General features: G+C 41.1%; 1 protein-coding gene across 5 annotated transcripts in view; it reads right to left on the bottom strand.

Moving 5' to 3' along the window:
- LRP8 (LDL receptor related protein 8) overlaps positions 1-25496 on the bottom strand; it is a 157513-nt gene that overhangs the window by 35284 nt on the left and 96733 nt on the right. For 4 of the 5 annotated variants that reach the window (XM_021404679.1, XM_021404677.1, XM_021404680.1 and 1 more), the window contains exon 4: positions 1992-2120. In XM_021404679.1, the coding sequence (XP_021260354.1) occupies positions 1992-2120 (129 nt within the window). Of the gene's footprint in view, positions 1-1991; positions 2121-13339; positions 13448-25496 lie in introns of those variants that run through there. The other variant, XM_021404681.1, reaches the window with a different exon arrangement.

Here is a 25496-nt window from a genome sequence, read left to right on the forward strand (position 1 = left end):
CTTGGATTAAATTTCCATTTTACAAAGCTGCATGTGCACTAGAACTGTGCAAGATGAGTGAGGCTAGAAATGCTGAAACATCCAGAAGGAAAACACTCAGCTTTTTAAAAATCCATTAATAGCATAACTATGCTGAAATAATGCAGCATCCAGAACATATTTAAATTCATTTTGGGGGGCTACTTCAGAGCCTTGAAAAGAAGTTCAAAGCAAGCAGTTTCAAATAAAGGTTTCTTGGTTTTTTTTTGTTTTTTTTTTTTTTTTTTGTTTTGTTTTGTTTTTTTTTAATAAATAGACTCCATGTGACAACTCCCACTAGCGTGAGCAGCAGCATTAAATTAGTGGAGGTATCCACCAGCGTAAAATTGTTTTAACTTCATTAACTCCTATTGAGGGAAAAAAAATCTTACTTTGCTAGCAGTTACATTTCTCTTCCAAGCTTGTCTCTAAAGCGGTTCAACAACAACAAAAAAGCACATGCCACAGGGAGAACACTAAGGGTTTCACACAGAAAGCTACTGTTGAAAACTGCCAAAACATAATTACCTTAAAGGACAAAGGATTAGGGCACGTTACCAACTTATCACATCATAATTAATGAATTAGGAATGGCTCATGCACAGGCACTTAATTCCACATGAATTAGGAGCTAATGTAAGGCAACCTATGCCTTCTCCTTGCAAGTCAACCCAACTGGAACAATGCTGCGTATGGTCAGAGCAAGCAGAGAACTCCTCACACACACAATAATCTGTTACTGTTACCCCTGGACCACAGAGCCACGTGCAAAACAGAACAGAGATGCTTTAAAAAATTTACGTCTAACCCGTATTGCACTGAATTAGTGATTCATGTCAAACCTTCATACTCTGTTCTACAACTTCAGTGGAAAAACAATGTGGATTATGAACTGGTTAGGTGTCACAGCTCAAAATTCAGTTTTCAGATGAAGAAACATTAATGTGTGTACTCATTCAAGCCTCTCACCAGTAACGTGAAACTCACAAAATGACAAAAACAGTAACACGAGTGAATAACTATGGGGTGATGGCAGTCACATGGAGCAAGAGATAAATTCTTAATAGCCTGGGACTATCTACACACAACGAAGTTAATAATGACAAGTAGTAACAATACATAACTCTAATAACAGTTACATGAAAGCAATAATAGGAGTGAGATTTTACTTCTGCATAGTAACGGACAGACTCATATTCCCTAAGTTCTGGTGGTCTGTATAAAAACTAAGTCAGAAAATCAGCTGAGATATCAAAGGGAGCCACAAAAATCAGTCGAGCATTCACTCAGAAGCAAAAAACTTGACAACAAGAAGCGCACAGAACTAAATATGTTTAGTCTATCAAAAAGACAGTTTGAGAAATGACTTGATTACACAGTGTAGGAGTTTTCACAGAGGGAATACACTGTTAAAGAGCTCTTTCATTCAGGAGATAAAGGCGTAATGAAAGGCAATGGCCATTGAGGGACTGAATTTAAAACTGTTACAGTAAATTGTATATCATTCTCTCTCTGTCCAGTAAAATCAACAAGCCATTTACAAAGAAAAGTCCAGAGCTATCCATTAAATCCCAGCAGAAGCTAACATAGCCTACAGGGCTATGCTCTGTTGTTGGAAGAATGTGGCAGTAAGCTGCTAAGCTATAGGAGAAAAAGGTTAGGTATTTAAGTCCTTACCACATCACCTGGGTATTAAGCCCTCATAATCACAACCGACTAACTACGTTCTACTACAGCAGCAGAAGAATACTTCGTTCTCTGTAGAATTCCCTTTACACTCTCCAGCCAACTCAACTGCAGAATCCCTCATTCGTGTCTTTTTCTAAGATCCACTACTTAGCATTGCAAATGTAGACTGAATTTTGTTGGCAGAAAAGTCATCCCTTTACATGCAATTTGTAATAGTCACTCTGAAACCTTTATAGCCCTAAGGGGAGACGTTGCATGTGTATTAAAGCATTTCTCTAACTCACCAGGAGCGCAACCAGCCTCGTCAATACCGCTTTCACAGTCCTTCTGCCCATCACATCTCCAGGACGACGGGATGCATTTGTTGCTTAAGTCTCCACAGCTAATTTTTTCAGCTGGGCATACTTGTTTGGCTAGAAGAATAAAACAAAGAAAAAATACAAGTTTAACATATTTCTAGACATTGCTAACACTGCACATTTTAATTAAAGTTACTTTCATTTTGTATGGCTCAATCCTGAGACTTGTAATGAAACGTGAAGTCCACAGTTTGGAGGTCTGTCTGCTTACATGCTCCCGAAGACAGATCACAGTATTTTCACAGGCCAAAACAGCCTGTCCTTCAGCGTGACCCAGCCACCCTGCTTTAGGAACACAACTGTACAGCAGTATCCAAATAAAATCAGCTAACCAATTAAAACAAAACCTAACTGTAACTGCCTAAATTAAAGGTGAGTGTGATCTAAGACATGGAGACACAGGAAGACCCCAGAAGCATAAATCCCAAATACATCCAAGAATACAACTATGAAAAAAAAAAAACCTGCCATGTTAATGTAGAACCAATTAAGCTATGAAACTTACTCTCTTCTTACAGCTGTTCTGCACTGCCAAAATCCCCCCCCTCTTTTTTTCATACTCATGTAAATAGCAGCAGATCTACATTTATTGTGACAAGGCTCCTTGAATGCATAATGCTCCATCATTTCAACGTTGTTTAGTATTGTGGAATCTTCATCCAGTTTGGCAGGATTTGTTTATTAAACAGATCAATTCTTCTGTTCAAAATGTGATACATTTTCAAATAGTTTTTCAATTGGTATTAATAATTATAATGCTATATATGGCTGCAGGTCTACTGAAAAGGGGGGAACCTAAATTCTAAATGAAATCTTAAATTCTGGATTAGAACGAAAAATAACCTTCACAGTATGCTACCTTGGTGAAGAAATTAATGTAAAGTCTGTCTGCTTCCCAAGTACCGAGCAAGAAAGGATGAAAATTACTCCTCCTTTCCCCCTGCACTAGAAGGTGTTAGAGGGCTCTCTTACAGCCTCAAAGCATCAACCTCCCACTTAAACGCAGCACCATTTAACTACAGGATTTCTCCATCTTCTCAGCACCCTGAAGCACTTCAAAAGCAGTTTCTAGAAGCTGTGGGCAGCTAATACAGCAAGAAAAATTAGGTCCTGCCACAGACAAACAATTAATAAGAGATATAATGGAGTTTTGCAACTCTGGGGCAGGAAAGCCTTTTAGTTGAAATTTGCTCATGACCTACCTACATAACATTGAATGTTGCATGATCTCAAGTGAGGTGGTGAGGAAGAGGTCCTACTTAGGTTTTTTTGTTTGTTTGTTTTGTTTTTTTAACTCCATTGAGAAATAAGTGGGTCAGGACGGGTGAGAAGACTTTCCACACACCTTATTTTGAAGAAGGTGAAATATAATTCTAAAATGCCACTGAGATCAACTAGTTACTTACCGGTCACTGTGTAAGTGGGCATTACTTCTACTTGGGTGCTCTGGGCACACACTTAATAGCTTAGGCAAGCTGAAAGGTTTGGAAAAGTATGGACAGAAGACTCCTATTTATGGAAAACAATCTCTATGTTATTCATCTCACTGACAGAGTAATTACAGGTATTTAAAAAACATAAATCAAAGCTTGAACTTGCATGGATGCAGTAAAAGCTGCTGCTTTTGGTCACAGTTCATCAAATCTCTGCATTTCAATGGTTTCTGCACGTCTGCATCATTGCATGGAAGCCAACAGTCTGTAAGCACTAGCAGGTAACCACAAATAAAGAATTCCGCATAAAACTAAAAGCACAGCTCTGATGAAAACAATTTGCATTACTTCATTACTTCAGCAAGGTTGTTATTTTCAACCAGAGACACTGCAGCAGTGCAAGTGGACTCAGTGTCAGTGTTCGTGCTATGAAATGGGCTTCTAGCAGCTGCAAACCAGACTTACATTTCTGTTTCTGCACACTGCTTACACGAACACCAGACTTTGGGCTTACGTGACCAAAATATTTACTTTCTCCTTTCCTCTTCACCCTCCCAGAATGAAAAGAGTTAGCACCATACGTAAGAGTGAGTGCTTACCCTGGATATAGTCTGGACCAACTCGAGCTATAGCAAGGCCTGCCTTTTCAGAAAAGCACCATTAAACAACTCGGTTGAAATGTCAGACACATCAACACCAATTTATCACAATGAACTGCAAATGCCAAGGATGGACAACAATGGTTTATTTATAAGGAGACAAGAGCAAAGAAGACAAGAAGGTTCCATTTACTCACTACTGCCAATGGCACATTCTTCTTTTTCTTTACATGAGGCTACAAAGTCTTTCACAGAACTACAGAGCCTAACTGGCGCCCCACTGTTTGCTTCCTCTTGTGCCACTGCTGTGCTTTTCAGGCTCCGGACATCATGTATATTCAAGAAAGCCCAAGAAAACAGAATTGATTTACTTTCAGAAGACCGTTTGTCAGGTTCTCACCAAACAGGTACTCTAAGAGCATACACAAAATGCAATTAAGTGGCTTCTACTGGTGGGAAACCCACAAGATTTTTCATCAACAGGCTGAAAAGAACCCCCCTTTGTGGAAACGCATCATCTTACAGGTCTGGACAATTTCTCAGTCTGTTCTGAAATAGATTCCCATCCTCTCCAGACTGCCCCCCGCATGTATCCAAGGTTCTTCAGAAAAAAAGCTAGAAAAAAAACAGAGAAACTACTATACTAAAATGGTTTAATTCATTTGGACATGCCATTTAATTGTTCCTCAAAACCTCTACTGCTACACTTAGTATAGACTTTAAAATTTCTACTCCTCATTACCCCCAACAGTGGTTTAGTTGTTCTTTGTTAAAGGAAGGTTTGGTTTCTAGTCAGGATCTCTCTCCTCAAATACCGACCTTACATCTTCTTTTGTCATAGCTGGCAGTCCTATCTCAGAGACATATCATGAACAAAATGTAAGTTCATACTTGCCCAATGTGTTTCCATCCAAGACAAGCACAACTGTTAAATGAGCACTGTTCAAAAAGGAAGGGATCCAAAGGGCAGAGATTGCTTTAGGAAATTCAGGACTCAGAGTTCCCAATTCCTTGAGATTTAGAGTTCAAAAAAAACCATCTCAGTCACAAGTTGGCATATATATTGCATATTATATATACATGAATGCATATTACAGTCTGGAGTCACTACTGACTTGCATCTGATACATCCCCTCTGAATTTTTTGGGACGCATAAGAACATTTCAAAATCCATACTGTGAATTCAATTATTATCACAGCTGAAGGTGTGTGAGTTTGGTCTGCGGTGGTATTTTCCCTCTCCTTTTCTCCCATCTCGACGTGGATGCGAGTAACAGTGCCTTCTACACCACTCACCCACATGTTCCCTCCAGTTCAGGACAAGTTGCTGTTGCCTTAGTTTACTTCACTTAACCCTACAAGACACATCAGATTTTCGGCTCAGAGTGTTATATAAACATGTTTTATTTAGCTGACCTCCTTTATTCCCTCCTTGTGTTAAGCCAAGCCCAAACCAAACTGTATCAAACAAGATCCTGTTTCCACTGAGAAGGACATGCACAGGGGCAGCAATGCCTGTGATGGATATACCTCAGGAATTTCTTTGGCACTGGTGCATGGAGCACACCATGACCTCACTGGAATTCTGCTGAACCCACAGCTTCCCTGGGTGCCTGCGTTTGGAGCTACACATGAGCAATATACAAACACAGAATGCACTAAAGGCAACATTAAAGAATTGTTTCCACAAAAGGTTAAGATTCAGGAGTGAACTTCCCCTTCTGTCACATCAAGTGATACAGAGAGTCACCCTGCTGGGATGACTAGCTTGATGTAAATTTGCAGTTTCTACTCAAGTCAGTGCAAATGCAACCTGTAACTGGATTTCGTTTGCTCACCATACTTACAATAGGCATACACTTGAGAACACTGAGAAAACGAAGGTGACTGTGTTCCCAGCTGAAACCAGCCCAGGCCAAAACGAAAGGCACGATCGATGGCTTACATGAATTAAGATTGCAGCACTCAGAGACTTGGAATGATACCAAGCCCCCACCACAACTGATGTCTTTGTTGACAGCCACCCACTAGCACAGGATGGTCCCTGCAGGTCAGAATTAGGGCATGCTGCAACACCACTTCCCACTATTTGGGAACTCAAGCTGCTTGCCACCCAACTCCACATTTTGGAATACGTGCAATAACCTGTGTGTGAGCATACAAAGGCAGAGTAATACTGAAAACCTATTCTTCCTGCAAAGACAGGTAGTTAACTTAAGGCCATTACCTTCAGACTTTGAACATAAATTGCTATAAGGAACTCAGAAGACAAATTAAGAGAGGCTACTACAAAAATGTAACTTTAAAAGCCAAGGAATCGTATCTTAAACAGCTGTAACAGTTGATAAACCTGATAAAAAGTTACATCATATGGTAAGATTTATACGATGGTGATTTATGTTCAGAAGTTCCTGGATGAATGGAAAAGGATTTACGGAGATTTAAATCCACTGCACTGCATAGCACAGACCTTACTAAGCTCGTTCTCATGAGCTTGCAAAAAGAAAAAAACCTTCAATTACAAGTCTTCAGTGAAATGAACACCCAACTCCTTCTCTACCTACAGAAGGGAGGGATAAAATAGGCTAAATGTACAAAAGGGCTAGGATGTCTACAACAGGTAGCACATACCTTGCCACCTTGCCCTTGTGCAGATTATCACCTTTGTGATTATCATCTGATTACCATATGATCAGAGTGAAATAATCAAAATCCCACGATAAATTCTAATTGATGAAACAGACTGTCAAAGCAAAACCAAGGTAGCTTTTATGAGAAAAACATGTTTCAAACAGTCACTACAAACAACACTGATAAAGAAAGCCATTTTCAGGGGTAGCACCAAATACTTTTAACAGGTTACTAAAAATTGTGCTCAGCCCAAAGAGATAAGATCTTTCCATAGTAGGCTGAAAAGACAGATGGCATCAGGTTTTACAGTAACGAATCATCAAGTTTCATGTCCTGGGACTTCAGTCATCTGCATGGGTCACGAAGGGTTTCCTTACCAAAGCTCACAGCTATCCTGCCACACGCGTGATTTGTTTTCAAATCTATCCAAGGATGCCTACGACACAAACCTGAGTCTGGCTACAGGCAGCCTTCAAAATTTATCATGATCCACTGGGTTCCCCCATAATTAGTGATGCATGATGCTGCCAAGGCAATTCCGATTCAGGCAGCTCTTCAGAGAATAAAATACTCAAAGGTAACAGCTGACCCAGCACACAGGCTGATAGCAACATAGCTGGGAATAAGTGAAGTTCAAACAGACAAGCTACGGGAAGAAAGAAGAGTGTCAAGGACGAAATGAGAGTCAGGAGGTTAAGGCTGTGCAAGCTAGCCAAGAATGGAAGTCGGCTAATTAACTCTGAGAAATGCAATTTTTTAGAGGAAAACTTGTCCAGTGCTCTAGTTCAGTGATTCCAAAGCCTTGTGAGCAAATAGATTCTTGTACAACTTCCCAACTTTCTCACGCAGCCCCACCGTTGACAAATTGATGCGCTGAGCTGCTGAATGCAGCTCTCTGTGCCCACAATGGCCTTGAGGAGCGGAGGTGCGCAGCTGGGAACAGCTGCCTCAGCCTTCCTCCACCAACATGTGACTTATTAGAAGTCTTCTGTCATCTATTCAGGTACCAGCCTGGTGGTGTCAGTTCTGTGTGTAAGCAGCACAGCCTAATTCCCATTATCCAAGCATCCCATGGGCACACCAGACCCAATGCTGAATCACTGATTTATGAAGCCTATCCCTCATGACCTGAATTAGCAAGGACCGTGGAAAGGGGTGTTCTCTACAGAAACACAAGTAGTAATGATATTCTCTCAATCTGTAGCAATACAGTAATACTTCTTTATTTTTAGGCTTTAGGTTTAAATACATTGCAGCTTTATCAACATCAACCTTCTCCACTAAAGATTCAGCGACAAAATCCTCCAGATTGCAGCACACAGCCAATCAATCATACTTCCCTGTGTCATTTGTAACTCAGCACTTTCAAAGCATCTTGGAACAAGTTCTGTAAGGATACTTTTAGAGAAGAGCTGCATTTACTTTTTTTACTGAATGTTACGTGACCATTTTTGGTTTATTGATACCGAGTTTTGTAACCTTGCTTCAACTCTGTGGCACTGTGACCCTGATCTGTTAAAAGTTTTTAAAAAGAACCCTAGCAGTAAGTCCACCAGCCACGTCCCCTTGGTCACTACTCCAGTTCTTAGAAAAGTGGCTAAACACAGCGCCAGGAGCTAGGAAGCTAAAGGCTGAGCAGCCAATGAGAACTGCTAGCTTATTTATCTTCCCATATGCTAATTCCTAGAATTTCCCATAATATGCAAACCAAAGTGTTCCAATCCTATTACAACAAATCCAGAAGGAAATTCCAAAAGAAGGCTCATTTTAGATATATTCAGGCCCAATGAAGCTCTTGCCTTCACTTCTGAGGCAAATTAATTCTCAGTTCTAAATTAGGCACAGCTTAAAATAACAGTCCATCAGAATGTACCAAACAATTAACAAAAATGAGCTACTAGATGTCAGTTGTTAACTGAAGACAGGAAAAATAATCATACTGGAAGGTTTGATGGTATGTCTAAAAATCATCAAAGTGAGAGAAATGCCTCTGCAAAGTGGTTCCATTTCATCCATTTTACAGGGCCAGTACGGACTATGGATTTGAAAGTACTAAAGAGACCAAAGTGAGCATCCACAATGGTGCTGGGATGAACCCAGTGGCCAGCTAACTTTGTAGAAGAGGTGTTGTGGGAACAAGTCACGTGGAAGAACTCCAATGATCCTCACAGTAAGTGGCAATGCACTGCTTGCACCCATTCAGCAACAGGAGCTATGTGGCACCAACTGCCATGTCCAGTTGCTGCCAGCAAACCCCACTGACTTACACTGGCACAACCAGAGAGCACTGAGCCTGTAAACTGAGATGAGAAATCATGTATGTAAACTGGCAGATAATATATGCAAACTGTACTACATTCACCTTCCTGGGCAGTTCCTGCCTCCTATTCTTATCACTTAAGCAATAACAAGGAAGTTGTCAGATATTCTAGTATTATCCTAAAGATAAGGATAGTTTGGTATCTGATGAACTCCTAATGAATATGCTGTTAATTGCATAACCTTCCTTCAGTACAGTAAGTCATTCATCAAGGGCATGGATTAAACATCCTCTCAGCATTAGAGCATCCTTATAATTAATAATATATTCTTCCCACTTCTAAATATAACCTATAATAAGAAGCTTTAAAGAATCCAAGCTGCACCTTTCACTAAGAACTTTTGATCAGAAGGAAACGAGCCGGTTTGTTCAGACAAGGGATCTGCTCTAACTGTGCTTGCTAGCTTCCAGCGGGCCCAATCCTGAAGGCAGCACACCTGCTTCAAGCTGGGCCCAGCTGCAAAGCCCATCAGTGGCAGGGAACACCTTCCTATCTGCAGCAGAGTGTCTTTCTATCTCAGAGGATATTTCATGCAGATCAGAGATGCACAGAAGTATCATTATGTGTTAGATAACTCCTGCTTGATGAAGAATAATTAAGTCCATGAGAACTCTGCCATCAATCTGCTTAGCAGGCAGCGAGATAATGCACTGTGCAAAATCTCACCAGTTACATCTTTCATCCGTGTGACACAGAATATCCTGAGCTGGAAGGGACCCATAAGGATTACTGAGTCCGATTTCAGGCTCCACATAGGACCACCCAAAATTTAAACTCCATCTCAGAGTTTTTCTTGGTTTTCATTCCTACTTGTTGAGTAAAGACATTACCTCAAAGGCTCACAGAACAGAAAAAGGATTTACTGATACCTAACACGGTCAGTACCATGATCCATCCATGATGGATAGCACTCCCTGCCAGCCCCGCTTGCCTGTAATATTCAGAGTGCAGGGCTGGGCTGGCAGGGAGCGAGTGCTCTACAGGCAGCAGTGCTGCAGCAGGCGGGAGGGAGGGAGAAACTGACACCAAATTTTAGGTTAATTAAAGCTAATCTTTAACTCCTACAGCTGTTTTGGACATTTTTAGATGCTAGCTACAAGGAAACATCTAGGCAGCGTCCTGTATGAGCTCTGGCTGACTGCAAGCGCTGTCACAGCACCTTTTGACAGCCTCTGGAAATCAATGAATGGTGAGATTGTGGGAAAAAAGAGTGGCTTTCCCTCACCCGTGAACTATCTTCCCTTAAATGAACAAGGCTATTTTTGCCCTGAAAATTCCTTCCCAGTGATCTGGATTGCATGAGTAATTCCCAGACGGACTGACTGCCGGTGGCAGAGCTCAGCACAGCCTGCAGCATCTGGGTTGAATGTTTTCATGTAAAACCATGCAGAGCTTCACCAATGTCTGCACCAGCTGAGACAAATTCCCACATTTGAAAGCTCTGAGATCATTAATATCAGCCAAATGCTGGCACAGCAAAAGCATGCCATTTCTACATCAACACCCCATTCCAGTGACAGCATTTCTTTAAGACAGGTGTAATTTTGATTTACAGACTTCAATTGCTAAAGATTTCTGGACAAGCGAGTCCACTTATTTATTACTATTGTTAAGAGCTGTATCTTATCTCTAGTTCTCGTCCCTATCTCTAGCTCTCTTATCTAGTTTCAGCTTCGGTACACAGGATCAAACTATGCTGTTTCTTGCTAGCCTAAGGAAACCACTGTGTGAAACCCCTCCTCTAGGCAGGCAGGCGTGTATCCATAGGGTATCTCTCAACTCTCTCTTCCAAAAAAATCAAATCACCTCCAAATAAGACATTTTCCAACTCTGCAATTATGTGACCCTTGTAAGATCGCTCACATCCCCGTGTATAAGAACCTTTCTGCTTTACAGCGGTCACCTTTGTCTTTTACCATCTCTCAGTCACCTGTTTAATTTAACATGTGTTAAAGTTCAGTTTAACTCGTGTTACCACACCGTAGCTACTTGCTAACCCAGTGAGACTGAATTTTCTTTATTTGCAAGATTCTGACCCACCTAGCAAAGGGGCAGAAGTTCACAGCAATGTGGTATAATGCGCTGGGTCTTAGGGGTTGGTATGCGACCTTTTAACTTTTTCAGCAGTAAGACTCTCTTTCTAACTTATAATATTATAAAAGTGGTAGAACAGACCTCTGAGACAAGGCTCTGTCATCTGCATGCAGAGTGCATTTGGTCTAAACCAAGCAATTTTTATGGCTTTCAAGTTGACAGTACACCTCATTTCCTATGCAGGTCAGGTATAATTTCCTTTCCAGTCACCTACAACTTGAGGGAGCCTGATGTCAGAACTTTAAACAGCTTGCTGCACTCGCCATGCCTAACCTTTCCAAAACCTTATCTAACAACGAAACACAGTTGTCTTCGTGGAGGATTTTCCACCTGCAGGAGAGAAGACAAGTGGATCTCAAGGGGAGAGGATCTAACAGTCCAAGAGCTCCACTGGAAGACCCGAAGCACCTGCTCGGCATCACACTAACAACCAGAGTAGCAAGAAGCTATCATCCCTGTCTGGTAACACCAGGGGCATGGGATGACTGGCAAGCACTTGCCATTAATCATCCTATGCCTTGCAGAAAGGTCAGCTGTACCGCAGTGAGTCAGCTCCTTCGCAGTATGGGCATCTGTGCCACTTCCCCAAAGAAAACAGATGCCAGTCTGCTAATCGGCTTTTACAAGAGGAAAGGGACAGCCTGGCAGATATTCTCATCTGTATCACAATTACAGCCTAAGCCTGGAGCAACACACGCTTCTGATGATCCCAGGCTGGGGTTAATAATGCAGGCTGAACTGAATCAGTACATTCTTCAAAATGTATAAGAAACAATCTCTTACCTGCACCCCAAAATGCAACTGGAATTATTGGAACTGTCTGAAAACCTAAGAATTCTTCATTCTGTTGGGGGAAACAAACCACTCCAAGAGCAGACACCTATTTGTAACTGTTTGTAATAACCCCAGTAACCCTGGAGAAGTGTGCTCACACCCATGCTCAAACATATTACTGGATTACGTCAGCCTCCTGACATCAGTTACATCACTGAAGGTAACACTGTGAGACCACACAAAAGCAGAGCCTACACATCACCCCAGAATCCAGATTCAGCATTCTTTTGAAACACCGTCTATACTTGAAGAACCAAAATATACAGAAAATTCCAAGTAAATTTTGTGAGAATATTCAAGATGAGGATACAATTCGCTCTTGGTGACTTTAAATCAACAAAACAACCTGAACTGCTTTGCCCAACCTCATCATTAGCGTCTAGGTCCAGGTCACAATACGGTTTTACCCAGCGGCACAGCCCTGTGCAGGAGCTCCAGATTTTTAAGAGACAGATTTGTTCCTCTTTACTTTATGTGTGTTGGCACGTGTCATCCACGGTATCCATAAAGCATACATCACATCGTTACACAAGAGCTGCATGCTGCCATTCTTGCTTTTTCTCTCTCTCTCAGACCTCTCCAGTGTCTCTATCCAGTCCATTTCGACATCTAAGGACCTCTGAGAAAGTGGGTAAGTACAGTATGGAGAAAGTCTGCAAATGTACGGGTTTGAACTATTGAATTCTTTTCTTTGGCTCAGCAGGAGAGAAAATGTGTCTTGAAAGCCTGAAACATCAGCCCTAGTTCTCAAAATATTTGATGAGCAGATAGGGATGTATTCACTCCTTCTGGGACATATGTTACACAACAGCTTCCACTGGAAGCTGTTTTACACTTTTTGGAAGAAAACACTTCCTCCAAGCCAGCAAAATGGGAGATAAATGAAAACATCCAAGTGAAGGGGAAGAACATGCAGAATTGTTCCTAGGCTATGAAAAAGAAAGAACTTATCTCACAAATGTGAAGTTCACAAGCATATGAATTCATTTTTTAAAAAATTTCAATTATTACACACAATTTTAGAGATCTCTACTCCATTAATTATGCATAACTGGGATTTTTTAAAAAGATTATTTAGTTTAAATTGGCCTTCTCTAAACATAATTTTATAGCTCCAAGCTACTTCCCTTTGAAACGTTGTCATAGTGGTTGTCTCCCTGGTATTTAGAAATCACCACAAACAACGCCTCATAATTTCTTAAAATACTTGTAAAGAGAAAAATTCTTTGATTTATGTTACTAAATGCAGTCTAAATCCTGTCTCCTGAAGCCAGACTTTAAAAACAATGACAAATGTTTTACATCACGTAATGAAAAATCTAACAGGCTCCCATCTCGTAAAGAAAACAAAGTCACTTACTTGGAAACTCCTTGCTCGCTAGCCAGTGGAAGAAAATGGTAATGCAGAACTCAGGCATGTTTATACAAGTCGGTATGCATGAACAGAATGCAGTGGTCACTAGCAGATTAAACAAAATCCTGCACATTAGGACTCAGAACTGTGCACAGACCTTAGACTGCCAGTAACGTGAGACCAGCAGCACAGTTTAGATCTGTTATTTTATTCCACTTTTCATTGCAAGTATCCTTTGTAAGGATAATTATGCATTTCAAAAGGTTTATTGTTTACATCAGCATAATGGAAGGAAGCAAAAAGAACAATCAAGATTTTGCTCATAATGCTGACATAATATTGCTCAAACATTTCTCCTGAAAATGTCACAACCAAGATTACTGGCTCATGAAAAGTAACAAGGAACGGTTTGAAATGCACCAGCCAAAGAGCTGTAACCAGAACTGTAACCACAATGACTGCCTGACTTGCAGACAACCCAAATACCCACGCTCCCAGACCAACAGCAACTGGAGGAGCAGAGGTGACCTTTAAATTTTCAGGACAACGAAGTCCATCTACAGCACAGATTAGATGCAAAATCAGAGAGCACATACGGAAAGAATCACCTGTGACTAAAGGCTGCACAGATTCTGAATATTTTTTCCTTTCCTTCTCTCACATTGATGGGTTTGAAGAAGTTGCTTAAGCTCAGTCCTTGTCAGAGGCTGTGCATCTCACTGCCCTCACTAAAATACTGATGCACGTACACATGATATTAAAGCATGGCTGTGGCCAGATGCCACCCTTCCCACTAGTGCTACAGAAATAAAGTCTGCAAAAGAAATTGCTTCCCAGAAACCATTAATTTAGGATGGTCAGCTTAGAAGAAACTGCTTAGCATCCAGAAAAGGTAGACTTAAAAGCTGGTAATCTTTTCCAAAAGTCTTGGCCCACAGCCTGTATGAGTATTTCCTTGTGCATTTTGGAAAGTCTGGACTCCACTCCTTACCTTCACTTCTTAGAAAGTGGTAAATTAAGAAGACACCTCATTAAAGAGGTTTGAAGAAAATCTGAGTAAGGGATTGTGAAAGATCAATGTTAAAATTTAAGTGTTCCCATGTTATCAAATCTTACTGAGTTAATAAAAAGCCTGTCAAGAAATTACACCAAGAGGAGTACCAAAGTTAAGATCTTGATTTTAATCCCACGTTAAAATTCAACCACAATTTATAGCCCTATTATTAACAGGTGTCTATCAAAGAACAATATAATCAACAGAATTAATCCTTCCACCTAGAAAGACACAGTGGCACCAAAATGAGCAGCTTTGACAAAGTCATATCACTTTGCTTTTGTAGATGGTGACACTTGGAACCACTTCACTCACCTCCAGTCGCTTTGTATCCCAGCAACATTCCTCAGCAATGCCATGCAAGTCCCCACTGATATCCTTATTATGCACCACCACCTTAGTGTGTAAAGCAGAAACAGCTGTGCTCTGCCAGTGGTACATACACACTTCTCCCACCCCTTCCTTGCCCCCCCTCCCCCCACCTCTGATGCTGCTTGTCCTGCCCTCTGCACCAGCGTCCTCTTCTTGCTCAAGCTCCCTCTCAAAGGCTTCTTTTGCCAATTCTATAAAAACCTTGGTAACAGAATCATACATCTATGTATATTTATAAGTGTAACGACCACACCATTCTTGGCCTCAGATGAAGACCCATTTCACTCTACGGCTATCATCTTTGTTCTGCTCCTTCTGCTCTGTTTCATTAGCCCTCTCGTTTTACTTGTTTCTGCTCTAATATAAATTCACTCTAAAACACACATATGAGTAACCCCACCATGGTGTAAGCTCTGCTAGAAAGCAGCTGCATGGGCCTGGGCAGAGCCCCACTGGCTTCAGGAACACTCAGCTGCAAAAGCAATTACTTTATTACAAGGGAAATGCTGAGCACTGTTAACAGACCCACGTTTGATTTGCTTTCTGAAGAACCTCACACACATCCTGGTGCTGAAATAATCACCGTTTGCAAAGTGCTTGGGTGGTTATCAGGCAGGAGTATAATTAAGAAGGGGTTCAGAGTAGATAAGTTAAATGCAAAAAGAATTTGAAATGTGACTTTAAAGTTGACGGTTTAAGGCAACTTAGTTCTCTGTCTAGCTTGTAAATAATGGGTCAGGAATTGTTTCGGTGAGTTTTCTATCAGATAAGCAGGTAGGTAATTACAGAAACAAAATGGAACTTTAATTATGAAAAAACCCCACAAAAACAACTGACATACCCACATAAAAAATCCCAACCAACATAGTTTCTTCTATTGTGATCTTCTAGAGCAGTGTTGATTCTTACAAATGATCACACTGTTATCTAGGAAGAAACCACTGATAAAAAAAACAAAAGCCCTAACAGAAACTTGGACGTGGTTTTCCTTAGCGAAAAAGGAAAACGTTGCATCTGGTTGGCTTAAAAATTTGGATTGCTTCTTTCAAAGCTCACTTTAATTTTTCCCTCACAGATTAATTTTATTAAATCTATTATTACAAGGTCGGTTGGTGGTTATTTTTTTTTCATTTTTACATAACCTATATGAAATCTTGGTGTACTCAAATCTAGAAGATTAGAAAATGTTACCTATAGTATTTAATCTTGATTTCCTACTAATCATCTTCAGCTGAAGCAACTTGTCTGATTAGTATGCAGTTTCCAAGTAAGCCAGTGATCAAATACTTGTAAAAGCGAAACATCATTAGTTGCACTCACAGGTATCTGACAGAGCTACTTTTCAGTTCCTGCTCTGAAAAGCTACAGCATCATTAAACACAGGGTAAAAGAAGTTGGAGACATCAGGACGAATCCCTAGCTGCAGTTATCTCCCATGTCAGGCTACTGAACAGCCACCACTCCCTCCCCATACCTCCACTTTCTCAGCAGTGTAGGTGCTCTGCAGCTGATGCCAGCCCAGCGCAGCCATGTTTGCACCAGTATTGCAGAGGCTCTGGTGCAGGGGAGGCAGCGGCCCTTCTCCAGACACTCCAGAGTACCAGTGAGACTGGGGAACTGATGTGCAAGTGCACGTGGGCACACTGGGTCCTTCCCTTTCTCTCTCAGGCTAATCCTGAAAGAATTTTGTACCTGGAGCGCGAGGAGGAAGGAATGCTCTCAGACTGCATGCTGGGCTCCATCGAGAGCCCGCTGGTTACAAACAGCGATGAAAACACAGGCTCTTCAGAAGTCTCTCAACTGTGGCTAAGAGTCCAGCATAAACCCGCGGGGCTCTCTGAGCCTCTGCATCAGCAGCTGCTCTTTCATTATGCCTCTGCCCAGGCTCATTTTCTTTCTCTGGTTGACAGAGATTACTCAAATTCTAATCAAAACAGGGAGGGAAAAGCCCCACAGAACACTAGGGGGACAGCTTTATACAAAGGATAAAGGAGCCAAGCAGCACTGAGACCACATCCATTGTAAAAGAGATTACGGCTGCAAAAGTGCTTCTTATCAATAGGGAACCTACAGCCACAAAAGGTCCCCAGATGAGCAAACATAATGAAACCTGCCAAGATGAGTGATAAAAATTATAGAAAGAAAAATTGTACAAGTCTCCAGCAAACTGCAAGAATCCATCGCAAAACATTTTATTCCTGCCACCAGAAAATCTGCACCTTATCTACTTCCAAATGAAAAGCTTCCCCAGGTACGCTGCAACACTGACACTGCACCTTGCTATTGCATGTCCTCTCTGCTCTGCAAGAGCACAGAGTATACAAACAGCATCCAGGACTTTGTAAAAATTCACACTGTGAAGGCATCTGATGTCACACTCCACGTTATGCTATCTGCAGTGTGCACAGTAGCTGAAATGAAGCCATCCTGCGGTACTGAGGTAACATCTGCATGGCCACAAAGAGGCAGCTCCTTCACCACGACCAGGATCCAAGCTCATGCCAAGTGAAGATGCTGCCTTCCCACATTCAGGTGACAACTCCTCTGTGGTGGTAAAGGTATCAGCATATGAATTCCTGCTCGAAGGGGCCAACAAAGCATGAACTCAGAGTAGAAAAAGCATTCAGTAGACTTAATCTACACTTAATCATTTTTAAGATATCCTCACTCTAAAATACATTTCTGTGTGCAAATAGAAATTCTGAAAAGGCTCTGCTGCTATTAAAATTGTCTCTCTCAGAAGGGAACATTTCATCTTTTATATGCACACAAAGAAATCCTCACCTGTTTTCTTTTTCAGATGATGGAACAGACAGCTTAGATGGTATTTTAATTGAATTTGCTCAGACTGTTGCACAAAAACAGTGGTGTGTAGACCTGTGGCTGAGAACAAAAGGTGCTCCCCCGACATCCATACCTTCCCTTCATTACACATTGCCCTGCTGGTTCACTCAGCTCAGCTCCAAGTATGACTCTCACAACACGTCTGGACGCAGGAATTGAAGTAAGAACGTAAATTCCGGCAGAAATATACTAAATTAATTGCTCTTTCTCATTCACATTCTATACACAGCCAATATACCTGCTGGAACGTTCAAATTACATATCGTTATTTTGTGTATGTGCACTTCTAAGCGTGTATAATTTTTCTTGATTTTATTACAACTAGGAATGAAATTGCTGGCTGACCAGCACACTAGACAGGCTTCTTGCCTCACAAGGAGAGGGAGAAGCGTGGTTATGCTCATGCCAAAAATGACTATTTACAACCTCCATCACAAAACAGAATTCACAGCCTTCGCACAGTAACTCAAGTCCCGTAGAACAGTACTCTCAGAGAACTCCAATGTCATAGTAAGACACCTAGCCAGAAATATGGTTCAATAACTAGCGTTAGTGCACTCATACAAGAACACATATGCATGCATGGCCTAACAAAGTTACTGAGCTAAGGCCTCTTGTATTTTAATACAAAGGGCTCTTAACATGGCTTACTATGTTAAAATACAAGGCAGGGTGAGCTGAAATCTGTCACTCTGAATACAGCTGCTGCACAGTGTCCTTATTAGGAGGCTAGAAGCTATTACTAAAGCAAAGATCTGGTTGAGGCACACGGCAGCTGTGGACGTCCAATGCATCCAACAAACGTGCAGGGTAAAGATGTGCGTGAGCCTCACACATGCAGACACTGCAGCCAGCGACCATGCCTCACTCTGGGCTCAGTATGACTGAAAGCATTTCAGAGAACTAAAAATCTCCAGGGCAAGGTTTAAGTTACATAAATTATCTACCAAAGCATGCAGAGGCTGCATATTAAACCAGTCTTAATCATGATCCTAATCCTCAAGGAAGCAGGATGGAGTATCACGAGACCCTCATTAAAACTGCAAACGAGTTCAGTGGGAGCTTGTCCTGAATGAAAACATGATCCCACAACTGTACAAGACAGGAAAAATATCTATTAAGTAAAAGGTGCAATTAGGAATCACAGCTACAACCTACAATAGCCCATTATGATATTAAAACACAAGGTATTTAAATGTAGAAAATACTGAACAATGTCATTTCATTTTCACTTCTAAAAATATTTTCCTCGCACCATAATACACTGATTCAAGAAAGGGCAAGAGGTTTGCTTTCGGCACAACTACAGTGCAATGCTGCTTCATTCAGTTTGCAAGATATTTCAATTTTCAAATTATGACTTGCTTTTGATTCCCAGAAATTATTTTCTTTTCACATCAGCCACAGCAAGCAAGCCAACAACTATTTTAAAAATCAGGTAATCTGAATTTCAGACAGCAAGCAGGAAGAGAATGGAAAAAAAGAAAATCATTTGGCAGCGAAAAGCTGCTTGAGTATTTTTCAAAGCCTCTTCAGTTTTTACGAGCTCAATATTTATGGGCTTCCAAATAATTACACATACAAGGCCTTCATATGCCCAACCTTCACTTTCCTGCTATTCTCTCCCACTGAAGTAAGATTAATAGTAGCCATAAAAGGCAGCATCAAGCCCTTTTATGATCGTTCCTGTTTATGAACTGCATGAACACATTAGACCAATAGGAAAAATATTTAAATGCCAACATTTAAATATTAGTAATAGTCAACTAACAAAAGCTCAGAGCTGACCTGATGTGTGTGAACACTGCAAATGCCAAATCTTGCAATGCTACATGAAAAGGTGACTTTCTTGCAAGATGACATTGCTTAAGAACAGCAAAAACATCTGAAATGATCCAACACATAACTTCTATTGGTTTTCTTATTGGTCTAGAACCTCTGAACAGGTCATTTGTGAAACACAAGCTCTAACCACCTTCCCTTGAATGAAAAAGAGGCTTTCTTTAGAATAGTATTACTTCAAAGTTTTTAGAATTGAAGCATAATCATTGCATATCCTAAATTAACTTACATATCTAGGTAAGTAAAATGCTGAGACCACCAAAGCCATGTAAATCATGAAAAAGGAGATGTAATTCACTGCCCAGCAGCCACAGATAAAGTTATCCCGCTGCTAAGGATAAACAGCTAGGGCTTGAGTTTGCTGAATTTGCTTTGATGTGAAAGCATAATTTCATGCTTCAATAAAAGGAACAGGATGCAAGAAAAGCTAGATTTGGTTTCTTGTGTTGTCAAAGATTTCTTATGTTAGTACCTACCATTTTGTGTCCTTAGGGATACTGAGGTCAATTTTGGGTTGCTTAACAAGGACCTACTGGGACACATTCAAATGAGCTACAGTGATAAAGGAACCAAAGGCACTTATGAAGAATGTATACATTGGCTGAGATAAGCATTTCTACTTTAGCCATCTTATGAGCATTTGAAGAGTTACACGTACTTAGGATAAAAAAAGACCTTTAGAAATCTTTACTAGACCAGAAGATACGACCTGTAGGGAACTACTGGTCTTCTAACAGGCCTTGACAGGTCTCATCCACCTCTAGATTATTGTTAATGTGTTCACTGAACAGAATTTTTAAGAGTCTGAAACCCTCTGCTAAGTAGACCTGGAAGACAAGCAGCATACAAAAGATAAAAAATGAAATATTTTTTAAATTATATTTTGGATGTGATAAGGCCTTGACAGAGGTTAGTGAATGATGAAAAAAGCGGATTCTGGTTACAGAATTGTGCTATTTCCAATTTCCTGACAAAACAACAATAGACTACACAGGAGAGGCTGAGAGAACTGCGTTCAGCCATCGGAAGAGGAGGCTAAAGGAAGATTTTAGTGCTGCCTTCAACTCTGAAATGGGAAGGGACTAGAGAAAATGGAGCCAGGTTGTTCTCTGATGGGCATGGTGATGCATGCTGCAATAGAAGAAATTCAGGTGACATCTAAGGATTGTTTTCATTAACATAGGTGGCCAAACATGAGGACAGGGACCAGTTTTTAGCAGGGGCCTGGACTACATGACCCCCAGAGGTCCCTTCTGTCTTAAATTGTTCTGTGACTTCATGGAAAGACAATCATGGGGCATTTTTGTTTTATTCTGTCTCTACAGATTTGTTCACTTTGACTAATCAAAGCTTTCATCATTAGCCCTAAACCTCAGCCTGAGCCTCTGGAAAACCGGACTGTCTCTTCTATGTCCTGTCACCAGGAGGGTCCTGTAGCTCCAGAACTATTCCCACTTTCTGTACCTTATACTATATTTGTTTATAGACGTGGTGGAAACCTCAGCTTCTGTAATTCAGCAGTGCTCCCAAAGGCCCACTACACTTGTGGGGGCCCAGTAACCACACCATGGAAGCTGCTGGCTTTTGTGCTGGCAATAGCCAGTTAGTGTAATGGGAGTGTTGTAAAAATGAACACTTGTACCCCTGACACTAACCTTACGTCACTCAATTCCTTGAATGACCCCATAACGAGTTTATCCAACAGAACAGTCTTTATTTATTCCACTGCTCATACAATTCCCCACCACTACGTTACAGTGTAAACAAAAAGATCTGCTCTTAATGATGGGGGGAAAAAAAAAAAAGAAAAAAAAGAAAAAAAAGAAAATCCTTTCTGTTTCTGCCCCAGGTTCTAAAACGTGGTATCTTGGTTGTGCCTGGATGATTTGACCTAATTTGTTTGCGGTGCTTTTTTTCTTTTTTTTCCTCCTTCCTCCTGTTTTAAGTTCAACAGCCCAGTGTACATCATGGCCTGAGTGAGACAGTCCACCCTTCTTCAAGATAAATGAATTCTCCAAGGGCAGGGAACAGTCTATTAAGTCGCCTTCCAGAAAAGCGCAGTAATATAACCAAACTCAGTCAGATGTGCACGAGACGTAGATCAAAGATGAATAATATGGAAATAATTTCCTTTGGGGTGCATGGGGAGCTGGGAGAGGATTGTGCATTTGGGGGTGAACAACACTGTCAGCAATACCAACAACTGCAGAATTATGCCTTTGTGCAACTTAATAGCAAACGAGGACCATTACATGTTGATCAGTATTACAAGAGATCAGCTTACATAGCAGCAGCACACAAAGTGCCCGGGATTGTGGAAAATACCCATTAAAAATAAAACTGTCAAGTTTGGATACACCTCCCTGAATGACACGTACTTCAAAATAAGAAGGACTGCATGAACTGATACTGTATTTCAAATCAACATTCACGGATTTCATTTTATATTCCATTTCCATTAAAAAAAAAAAACTACTTCCAGGACTGCTGCTTATTAAACCTGCCCTATTAAACCATTCCTTATTACACGCAATATGAATTCAGGCCTCCCTTTTTCTCTCTCATAACATCCTCCTATACCATTCCTGTATAATAACTTCTGCTCTAAACTAGGAGAATGTCACATATCTGATAAAGAAATAAGAAATGGTGAGTTTCTGCTGCCTGCATTCCTTGATCTCATTATATATACGATGTCCTTAGGCAAGAGTTTGCCAGCTCAGATCTTCACTTGCTCTATCCCTTTAATTTGTGTTCCCATCAGTGCTGTTACTGTTTGCTAGCATTTGTTTTTATTTTTCTCAAGAGATTTTTGTTTTTCATTAAATAATCAAATTCAGAGAAAAATTTAAAATTTGTTTCCTGTAAAAAAAAGCCAAATGATTCTGTACCTGTGTTGGAACAGCACTGCGCGGCTAACATCCATTTTGATAGAGGTCTCTCAGCTCAGTAGGAAGAATGACTACCCTTCCCCCTTCCTCAGCTTCAGGGAGCTGTACGGTGGAATAGCAAGGAATCTCTCATGTTTAAGCAAAGCCTGTGCACCACAGCGGCAACTGCACCACTGCTCCAGGATGGGCACTGAGTAGCACTGGGCTGCTTTTAGCGAGAACAATGAAAAAGAAGTCTGGGGCTCCTCAGCGGGATGGTTTGTGGGGCCCTACCAGAGATCTCCTTGCAGCTGGCACAGGCATGTTGCTGCATAACATAGCAGCAAACAATTACAAGACCCTCAGGTGACTGAGCCTACTCCCAGGTCAAAACCGTTTTCTGTATCTCAAAACAGCCTCTGGTGAGGTAGGGGGGAATCAGGCATGTCTGGCTGACAGAGGCACTAACTCTGCTCCCACTGCTTCCAGACATTCTGTTCTCCCTTTTCACGATTTGTGGGGAGCTCCTCGCATACTAACAAGCTGCCACAACAGAGATGAAACCCATTACCGTGTCAGAACACCTTCCAATGATGGCAGTTTTGCACCCACTGCAGGTTTTGCCTCACCTGTAGGCAGAGAGCAGCAGCACTGGCTCATGTCAGACCGCGGGTAAGCCTGCGTCTCCCCTGGCTGCTCTCTCAGCAGGCATTCTGCAAGGCCTAAGTGGTTCATTTGCTTTATGTACGTGCAGCTAACCTTTCCTGAACAGAGGCCTCCTGAACCTAAAAAGGCTTTGTCAAGGAAGACAAGGCTGGAGCATGACATGCCGGAGCATTAACTCTTCCCCTTCCCCATCAGCTCTGCAGTGCAGCACAGCTAAACGGTATTTCTTTCTTCCATCTCACCCACCATCCCATTTCTTCACATTTATTATGTATCTCAAAATAACTTACTTTCCTTCAACATTACATTCCTCCTCCTCCTCCCTCCCCCAGCCTCATTCAACCCAACTTCTTAAACTGTGCATTCTGTCCCTCCTGCCCTCTGCAGACAGCATTACTTTCTGAGTTTGCATGGCTTTGCTTCCCCTGATTAGGGGCTCATTCTACTTCCATGCAAAAACAAATTTAGTCAAAATAAAACAATCCCCTTCCCCCATCATTTGTCCTCATGATTACTTCAGAGAGAACAGATCCAGCCCACAACATATGCCTGAATAGATCAGCTTACAAGAGGGATACACTTATTTTGGAAACTTTAATACAAAATAAATGAGACCAAATAAACTCAGCTGCCAAATAATAGCACTGAAAAACTGACAGATGGCAGAACACTGAGGTTCAGCGGTGCTATTTGTCTGCTACATGAATAATTCTCTTGGACAAACCTATGGATGTAAAAGTGTGTTTAGGTCAAGGATCTAGCTCAAAGAAGAAATACAAGCAACTTCTTCATAATAACCCAAACCAGAAGCCTGAACAACCATCTTCTCCAAAATCAGCTCATGCCAGATAGAACAGTGAGAAGTCCTATAGATTCCATCAGTTGGGAACTCCATAGGATATCCTTACAGCCACTGCTCTCAGCCATGTTCAGTGGCTTGAAGAAAATGCACTTCACGTGGATAGAAGAAAAAAAACCCTGGACACCACAGGTTAAAGTCAGGCAAGCCGTGATGCCATCTTATCTGTGGACACAAAACAGGTCACACTGTCCTGAAAACCTGGGGATGGGTAACATGTCTAGAGAAAATATTGCTAGGTAGAAAGCTGAGCAACTTCAGGGATCTGGGAAGCAGAAAGAGCCAGTAGCAAACTAAGTAGGTTGGTTTTTTTGTTTACAACCACCTTTTGGTCTTTAACTCAGCATTAGAGACAGGGACATAGAATCCCTAACAACCAATCACAGCACACAAGGTATTTAAAAAAAAAGCATTCAGAAAATAAAAAGGCATTTAGCATATGGATGGTGCTGAGAGGAACCATGTTGTTTTGATCTCTTTCTAAGCTGGAAATACTCCTAAAATGTAACATTCAGCATTATCAATGCTCTGAACCTCCCTATCTCAAACAGACGATAGACAATGTCCCAGCGTTACATTAATCGGGGAATAGCTCTGGAACCTGGCAGAGATGCCGGCAATTACGTGGCCTGTCTGAAAGCAACTGATTTTAAAAAGTAGTTAGATCTTGCCAGAGGTGAGAGATCTCCATTTCCAGACCCATCTCTTCCCTAGGGAAACTCCACAGTGCATTCTCCTCCAAAGGGCTGTGCTGCCCTTTGCAATGCAGGAATTTCTATACAGGAAAGTGAGACAGTCATAGGGGCCTGCAGTTACTTCTCAACCAGAAGGAGAAAAAAAAAAATAAAAAAAAATCAAGGACTGGTGGGAGAGACCTTCTAGGAGAAGTCTTACAGAATGTCCTACTATACATTTTGACTCTCACTATGTTTTCTGTCTGCAATTACAGCTTTTTCCTTGTCCTGGTATGGCATTTACACATACAAAGAGTTAGGGCTTTTACTCTGGGGGTACACATTAGAAGCAATGCATAATGCTCCCGTTTTTTGTTTAATAATCTGCCAGGTTTATCACCCACTGCTGTCTTGATGAGTGGCAACAGGAAGATCTGCAAACATGTGAATTAATCCCACAACCAGCACAGTGCTTGTGCATTATTGAGTTGATTCTGGTTCCTTAAGAGCAGATCAGATCAGCTTTTGAGATGACACATACTTTGACAAGGATACAAAACATCTGGGAAGAATGGCCTTACCATGCAAATTAAAGCCTATAGCTATCAAAAGCCGTAAGATTAAAACTACTTGATCTTGATCTGATTAAGTGTGAACCTCAGATCTGAATAATCCTATAAAAGTAGTAAAGTTCCAAAATTCTACTCACAGATATTTTTAAGATTAGAAGGCAAGCTTTGAACTGGTACAGAAAGAACCATCAACTTGTCTGGAGAGCCAGCCACAAGTCAGGCATAAGCTTGTATTGAGCATCCTATAAACTTTGAGACATGAAGATCCTGCATCTATCACACCAACTTGTAACAAAAGTTAAACAACTTGTACTGAGACAGCTATCCACAAATACAAGAAAGAATGGAACAAAAATTAAAACTAGCCTTCACCAGGCACTCCAACAATGCAGCCAGCTGCCTGGTATGAA

This window comes from Numida meleagris, chromosome 7 (genome assembly GCF_002078875.1).
Source record: "Numida meleagris isolate 19003 breed g44 Domestic line chromosome 7, NumMel1.0, whole genome shotgun sequence".
NCBI lineage: Eukaryota > Metazoa > Chordata > Aves > Galliformes > Numididae > Numida > Numida meleagris.